The sequence below is a fragment of the Geospiza fortis genome, unplaced genomic scaffold (genome assembly GCF_000277835.1).
Source record: "Geospiza fortis unplaced genomic scaffold, GeoFor_1.0 scaffold55, whole genome shotgun sequence".
In the NCBI taxonomy this organism is placed as follows: Eukaryota; Metazoa; Chordata; class Aves; order Passeriformes; family Thraupidae; genus Geospiza; species Geospiza fortis.
The window spans coordinates 12144294-12152317 of record NW_005054308.1 but is presented as its reverse complement, the minus strand read 5'-3'; the positions used below and the strand labels follow the sequence as shown (position 1 = coordinate 12152317).

The following is an 8024-nucleotide window of genomic DNA, read 5'->3' as shown; positions in this document are numbered from 1 at the left end:
GCAGCTCAGCCGCGGTGTGCCGCGGGCACGGGGCACCCCTGGCACCCTGTGGGGACTGGCACGGGCCTGCTGCGGACGCCGGACCGGCTCGGGCCCGGCTGCCCGCGCCCGGTGCGATCGCTCCAGTCGCGCTCCGGGGATGCTCACCCTGAGCCGCCCCTGGCACCGGGGCACAGGGACAGCGCCAGCGGCGCCGGGCTGACCCTCTGAGCGCCTTCTGCTGCTGCACCTGAGCTCCAGCACTGCCAGCGCTCCCAGCTCCCGGCTGGCCGGCAATGCGCTGGTGCCCGGGCAAGGGGGGCACAAGCGGTGCTGAGCACGGGCAGCCCCTCCCCTGCGGGCAGGGTCCGTGTGCGAGCCCAGCACAGCCAGAGGGGACCGAGGGGCCCCTTCCTGCCCCGCGAGGCACCGGCTTCGGCAAGGGAGGCCAGGGACCATCTCGGTACCTGTAATTTGCATTCCCTTTATCAGCTGAATTCCTATCTCGGGACTGCCTGCTCGCACATACTGGTGGATTGCCTAAGGAGAGCAGGAGGGGCAGTTAAGGCCCAAGACCACTCTCCTTACAGACCTTGCCACATGTCAGCCCTGTGTTTTCGAAGTAAGAGTACTGCAAATGTTAGAGAACAAGACTGTAAATCCAAAGATGTCTCAGATAACGCCATCAGGCTGCAGCTGTCCCTGCCCTACTCTCAGGATTCTTCAGAAGTACCGTGTGGAAAGCGTTAATGTGTTTTTTCAAAAGTTCTCCCTCCCCAGATCATGATGATGTCAAAACAAAATATTTCTGTATTTCTGTAATATAGTGGCCATTTATCTAAACTAAAATGTTGACAAACATCTTCAGGACAATGCCAGGAGCCAATGACCCCGCTCTGTTTCATCTCCAGTTTCCTTGTGTTTGGTGCTGCTTTGCAGCCTGTGCTCTGGTGGTGTGTGCTGGGCTGGTGGGGCTCATCCTGGCAATGAGGGATGCTGCAAACAGCTTCAGCTCCTCTGCCAGCAGTTCAAAATGACTTAAACTTTACTGAAGACAAAGGTGATGAGGGTTGTTTTTCTTTTTTACGTATTCTTCCCTATTTGTGCTCTGTGATTAGCACTTAGTTTGTATTTTCATCTGATCAAGGAAACAGAACTGTGAATGGATCCAATGGATCCCAAAGCAAAGAGGAACAGCTTTGTCCTCACCATCCCCAGGAGCCGCAGGGCACAGGGCTGGGGTGCAGTGGCCTCTGCAGCCCTGCAGCAGCCAGGGCTGAGTGTGCCAGGAGGGCACAGCACGGCAGCACCTCCGGGGCGGATAAAAGCCTCAGCCACTCTGCACCATGCAAGTGGATGCTACATGCCTCCTTCCCGGGGGAAGAAGGACCTTCAGACTGTTTTTAGCTCCTGGAGGGCAGGGAGAGGGGGTGCCTCTTACAAGCTGCTACAGATTATAGATCTGGGCTGGCAGCTCGCCCTCCCACCCACCCACAAACACGGCGCCCAGCGCTGCTGCTGAAAGGGCCAATGCAGGCCCTGCCTGTGTCTGCAGACCCCAGGGGCCAGGGTGGGAGAGCCCTCCTGGCACGGGATGGATGCCCACCACTCCTGGGGGCAGTGCCCGCCAGCGGTGGGCTCTGAATGCGCGGCGGTGCCCACGGCAGAACCCTGCACTCTCAGTAAATAACTTGTGTTTGCCTCAAGACATAATTAGGCCAGCGTGACTCTGCAGGGATGTGCAGACTGTGGGGACCTGCAGCCAGCAGAGAAAGAGCCTGTCTGAAATGTTCCCCCTCTCAAACCAATGCCTGGTGTCCTGTGCTGGGCAGCAGCAGCGGGCACCACTGCCCTGCTCCATGCCCACCCCACAGCCTCAGGGGCTGCACAGGGACAAACCCCCGGGCAGCTGCATGGCTCAGGCTTTCTTTTCCTTTTTTCCCCTTCATGAGGTACATGCACATCAGCTGGAGGGTAGAAGCCAACACTGAGACCCCATCTACACTTCATAAAGAGGAGGGGTGAGGGGAGCTGTTTATTAAGCTCATAGAGGGTTGAATGCTGTGTTTTGCCATTACAGCCTTGTGCAGTCTGGCTGTTGGGCACTGTGCAGACTTCAGCTGATTCTGAAGTAGCTGGAGCAGAGTGGTGCCTGCCCAGAAATAGAAAAGTATTTTTAAATTAAATTTATTCACTGATTTTCATGAAGACAGATTGTTGTGTGTTTGTTGAAGTGTCATTAGGAGTAGTTGGCGGTGGAACCAGGCTGAGCAACAGCGAGAGAGGATGGATGTGTCCTTCCTGTGACTGAGGTCACCCAGGCCACCTCCTTCTGCTCTCCTCCTCTTCCTCCTCCTGCTGCCTGGTCCCAGCACCTGGCAGGAATGGAATGGGGGTGATTGAAGCTGCGAGCCTGCGGGGCAGACACAAAACCAGCTCTGATAGCTCTGAGCTGCACGGCCCAGGCTGGAGCCTCCCCACAGGGACAGGGGGCAGTGGGCAGCCCAGGAGCTGCCTGTGAGGCCCTGGCCCTCAGCAGACAGTGCCCAGTGCCCCCCACCAGCTCTGGGCTTCCTGCTACACTGCTCCTTTTTCCCTGCAGTGCAGAGAGAACCACGGAACGCCAAGCACAGCATCCTGCTTCTCTGGGATCTGCCCATCAGTGCTGAACCTGCAGGGATGCAGTTCTAATCCTCCAAGACAAGAATTCAGGGTTTCCATGCAGTATGGACCTGAACACAGGCCTTCAGAAGCTGGTTTCCATGTAGGTTTGACAGCAGAAAACAACAGGCTCCAGTTACCTGATTAAACACATGGAAATGGCCCTGTGGCTTGCAAGGCTGCATCACCTCCAGTGCCCCCAGATGCTTCTGGCCACCAGAGAGTGCTGCAGGCAGGAGCAGGCTATAAATTCTGCTGCCCTGCACCCCCAGCTCCAGGAGGGGATGGTGCAGAGCAAGAGGGGCAGCTTGGAGAGGTGAGCACTGACCAAAGCACTGCAGGTGTGCTGCTGCTTTACTGCTGGGGGACAGACTGGTTCAGCTGCTTGCCCTGGGTGCACTGTGAGCTCTGGGGGCTCGGTTTGAGCTTCTCCCACAGCTCCTGCTTGCAGAGCAGGGCTGCCTGTGGGAGCAGGTCTGGGAGCAGCACCAGGCTGCTCCTGAGCCACTGAGAGCACGCAGGGGGCTCGAGCCCTTGTAGTACAGCAGCCCTGTGCTGGCAGAGCAGTGTCCTTCCATGTCTGCAGGACAGAGCAGTGCTCTGGGGGCTCGCTTCCACCACCAGGTGGGTTTATCCAGCAAAGGGCCGTTTCCCTGCCCGTGTGCTCCGGGTGGGCAGTGCCCCAGTGCCCTGGCCAGTGCCCAGGCTGCTCCTTGCCCACTGCACCCGTGTTCTCTGAGCTTGGTCCCAGGCTGTGCTGCTGCTCTCAGGAGAAGCGCAGGCAGAGTTGTGTCTGTAGATAAAACTCAGCACCTGGGAATTTCCCTCTTTGAAGCTCTTTTTCCTGTTTTCTCCTTTGTGACTTCAGGATTTTTGTGTTTACATAGGTAGGTGCAGAGTGAGCTGGCTCTCATCCCGAGCCTGCCGGCTCTCCCGGCGGTGCTGGGTGTCTCCACTGCCGCTGACTTCAGCCTGCAGGAATGTGCAGCGGGCCCTGCCTTCTGCGGGCACGGGAAACCTCCGCAGCTTCCAGGGCTCCTGGAAAATGGAGTCCCGTGGGCTCAGGGCAGGTGTGAGGTGTGTGCGTGCAGCTCTGTGTCTGTGCACCCTCACGACTTGTGAATGCAGCTCGCTGGAGTGTTAAAGCATCCAGAACTTTAAATAACCTGTGACTTTGGCAATTTGTGAAAACAGCAGGCTGAGCACAAAAGGAAGCCCTGTCAGCCCCTGCATGAGGGCAGGTGATGCAGCATGACATCACTCCTTAGTTCAGCTCTAATCAGGCGCTCAGGACTCCCGAGGAGGTGCTGGATCAGAGGCTCAGCCCTGAGCTCAGCCCGTCCCAGCCGCGCTGGCCATGCCTGCAGTGTGCTGGCCATGCCTGCAGTGTGCAGGCCCTGCTGCTCCATTCCTGCCGTGTCCCAGCCCCGATGGCAGGCTTCAGCATCTTTGGAGCAAGGATTTGGGTACAGGAGGGATGTTTGGGAATGCCCGTGGTGGGGGCTGCTGACCCAGGGCTGACAGTGAGTGATCAGCTTCTGATTGCCATTTATTGCTGGGGGCTGCAGGAGCTCAGAGTGAGCTCTGGGGAGCGTGACACACCGAGCCCCCCAGCCCAGAGACCAGGGTGCTGGGCTGTACCCACCCACCCTCTGCAGGAGCCAGGGCTGTGCTCTGACTGGGAGGGAAGAAAACTCCTGCTTCAGCTCCTTGCATTTTCACAGGATCTGTGCCTGCCCCTGTATTTCACAGCAGGAACCACCCACCTGGCCAGCACTTCAAGCACGTCTGTGTAAGTCCCTGGCAGAGGATGATGGTGGCCAGGGATGCCAAAAACGCTTTGGGTGGGTCAGGTTGCTGGAGACAGATTTTAGTGCCTCCTGATCTGAGCATCAGAGCTCACACCTGAGCCAATCCTGCAATGTCTTCCACGATTTGGAAACAGTGGTGTTAGGGCAGTGAGTGCCAGGGCTGCTTGTGCAGGTGCCACCCACTGCAGCTCCTGAGTGCTGCTCTTTTGTGCCTGTTTTCTGCCAATCCAAACAAATCCAGTGCATTTCTGCAGGAGCTGGAACACTGACCAGGCTGATTTGGAGGGGTTGTGTTAAGTACCTCTGAGGTCCCTCCCGCCCAGGGAATCCCAAACCAAACCCTGCACATGGCACAGCCAGCCCTGAGCACTGTATGACCTGTCAGGTCTGGCTGGGGCAGCTCATATTTTAAAACTTCTACACCCTTTAAAAATTGTTCATTTAAAAATGTGTTGGTTAGTGTCAGATAAAAATTACAGATGTTCTGAGCTACTGGCAGATATCAGTTGGAGACAGCTAGAAGCAGGCCTTTGTCTTGGCTCATGTGGACAGGTTTGTGCAAAAGAGTGCCAGCTAAGACTGTTTCAGTGCTGCTGAACAGGAAACTCCCGAGCAGTAGTTAGCAGAATACATGTATTTTTTGAGGTTCACCTCTAGCTGCAGATGCCAGTATCTCCTGGCACAAGGAATGATGAAATCCAGGTGCAGGCTGCCAGGCCAGAGGGAGTGGTAGCTGTGCTGGCTGTCTGTGACTGCCCTCCCATGCTCTTGCGTCACATGGGGTGCTGGGACACATCCTTGGTGTCCTGGCACCTGGCTCTCGGGTGCTGTGTGCTCGAGGTGATGTGAGCAGGGCTCTGCTGCAGCTGAGAGCCCGGTGCTCATCCCCATCCTGCTCCCTGTGCAGGGCAAGGAGGGCAGCAGGGCTTGCTCTAAGGAAGCATAGCACAACAAAGCCTTTTCCAGCAAAGCTGGCACGTGGAAGCACGCCTTCAAAGTCCAGCTGCCTGTGGCTCCTCTCTGGGCCCTGCTTTGCTGCAGTGCTCCAGTGCAGGGCTGTGCTGCTCGGGGCAAGGGCCGGCTTAGTGTTCTGCAGAGCCCCATCCTTCCTCCCCTGCTGCGGGGGGACCACGGGCCCCACGCTCGGGAGACACATGTCATTAAAATGCACTGGAACAGAGTCTGAAGTCAAATATAGTGCTGTGATCATCTAGGTCGTGCAGCTTAATGACTTCACTGTTGAATACTAAATTATTTTTGTTGCATTTTTAGTAAGGCTCGTGCGGGCTGTGGGAAACAAACCCCCGCTCCCGGAGCTGCTGTGGGGCTGTGCGGGCGGCGGGGGCTCCGGCATCCCGCACCCGTCCTCCGTCCCGCACCCGCCCGTGCCAGCCCCGCACGCTGTGGGCTCTGGGGGACGCGGGTGGCGCTGGGGGCGGCCTCAGCAAACACCACGCAGAAAGTCCCCGTTTGGATATTTAATGTTGGATATTTAATGTGTTCAGAGCAGCTCAGAAATGCAGAATGGCCGCTTGGGGAACTTTTCTTTGCAAGAGTCACCAGCGCACGGGCACAAAGGAGCGAGGGATGAGCAGCCACGCCTGTGTCCCGGCCCTGGGGTGACACGGGGAGCTGCGGCAGCAGCACACCGGGCAGCAGGAGGCACGGGCTGGCCGTGCCCGGCTGAGCCCTGCAGGGCAGGGGCTGTGCCATCAGCACGGTCTGGATCGAGCTGGGGCAGCACCTGTGAATAACTGTACTGCCGCCGTGGCTCTGCTCGGCTCGCAGCGGTGCTCCTGCTCTGTTCTCTCATTGCTGCTTTGAACTGCCTCTCCTGCTTGATTGTTCCCTCAATCAAAGGAAAATGAGCTCCAATTGAGGCATCTCACAGTGCGATTTGTGTCGGGCTGTGGCCGCTGGGGACCCTTTGAAGAGCAGCAATTCTGAGGCTGGATTCAGCGGGTTCACAGGGCAAGGGGAGGATCCGCCTTCCCAAGGGAATCAGCAGGAGCCGAGTGCGGCTCATGCAAATCCGAGTTTTCGTACAAAGCGAGGTTGTGCTGTGGGGATGGGAAGGAGCCTGCAGCGGCCCTGCAGTGGGGCGGAGGCCATGCAAATCCGAGTTTTCATACAAAGCGAGGTTGTGCTGTGGGGATGGGAAGGAGGGCCCTGCAGTGGGGCCGAGGCCATGCCAAGGGCGGCTCCGGGGCCGGGAGCTCTCCCAGGCATGCTCAGACCTGCTGTCTTGGGGCAGGAAACTTTTTATAGCTGTCCTTGTGCTGAGGCTTCCCGCAACCCAGGGGACCCTCCGGGCGGCTCTGTAGCGACAGAAACTGCTCGTGGTGGCTGTTTGTTCGGTGGAAGGGCTGTGCAGTGGAATTATTAGCAGGCAGCTTCTAAAGTGTCATCCTAGGATTTCATTAACAAACTTTTAAAAGAGAATGAATTAACCTATTGAGAGAATTAAGCTTTAACAGTGCTGGGTTTGAGCTGAAAGAAGTTAAAAGAGGCCCTCTGCCTACATCCTGCCAAGGCAGATTCCCCCTGGATATGTAGTGGTGGATATGTACTAAAATCTTGGAACTCAAAAAAAAAAAAAAAGATTTTAACTCCTGTTGAGGATCTACATGATTCAAATAGGCGTTGGGAGATGTTTAAAGCCCAGACAGCAGTTACCTGTAGATGTGTTTGTACCACACGGGCTCTTTATTTTACCCCTTGAAAGGTCAGAGGAGCTCGAGGTGCCCAGGCAGGGATGGGCACAGGAACCAAACCCTCAGTGACAGAGACCAGGCCAGTGAGGTCCCACTCATCTCTGAGCATGGGCTGTCCTGGCACGTGTCTGGCTCTGAGGCTGCCTGGAGATAGAGGTTTGGCAGTGCTGGGGAAAGGAAGCCCCTCAGCTGGGGCTGCATGAGTGACTGTTTCCTAAAAATGAAAACCAAACCCAGAATGGTCCAAAAGGCCCTAAAAGGCATCAAGAATTACAAATAGGGATTGAGCACTAACGACAGAATATCTTAATTAGATCTTACAACCTGTAGAGGAACGCATTAGATTAAAATGAAACTGAGCTTTGTGCTCTCAGGATTTCAGTCTGAGAATGCGAGAGGAATTATTCACATTTGCAATTTGTGAGGCTGGATTGCTTTTTCTCTGAACTTGTCTTTTAAACTTTTGACCTTGTCAGAAAATTATGAAAAGCTACTGGGATGATGTATTTGGGGTAGTTCTTATCACAGCACGTGGCAGAAGCATTTCCATGGTTTCAGAAACATGGGTAGAGTTTCTCATTTAATCCTCTCCTTCCAGGTTAACTCCTTTCTTGCTGTGGTGTCCAGCCTGGCCCCCACTCGCCAACCTGCTTTTGACTTCACTACCAGTGATATTTTCTCTTTGTGAATGCCTATCAATATTTAATACAGTGGTGTCAGTTTTGCTGTAAGATGAGAGGAACTACTAGAAACCTTGAATTATACATCATGTGTGGGGGGAGGCTGGAAGTGTTTTCTTTTGGACACAGAGCTCTTGGTGCTGCTCTGCAGGAGCTGCAGCTGGAGCCCAGAGATGGAG

General features: G+C 55.8%; 1 protein-coding gene across 1 annotated transcript in view; it reads left to right on the top strand.

The window, feature by feature from the left end:
* GRXCR2 (glutaredoxin and cysteine rich domain containing 2) overlaps positions 1–8024 on the top strand; it is a 12689-nt gene that overhangs the window by 734 nt on the left and 3931 nt on the right. Inside the window, exon 2 of the mRNA XM_014312191.2 lies at positions 570–708. Within this exon, the coding sequence (XP_014167666.1) occupies positions 570–708 (139 nt within the window). The remainder of the gene's footprint in view (positions 1–569; positions 709–8024) is intronic.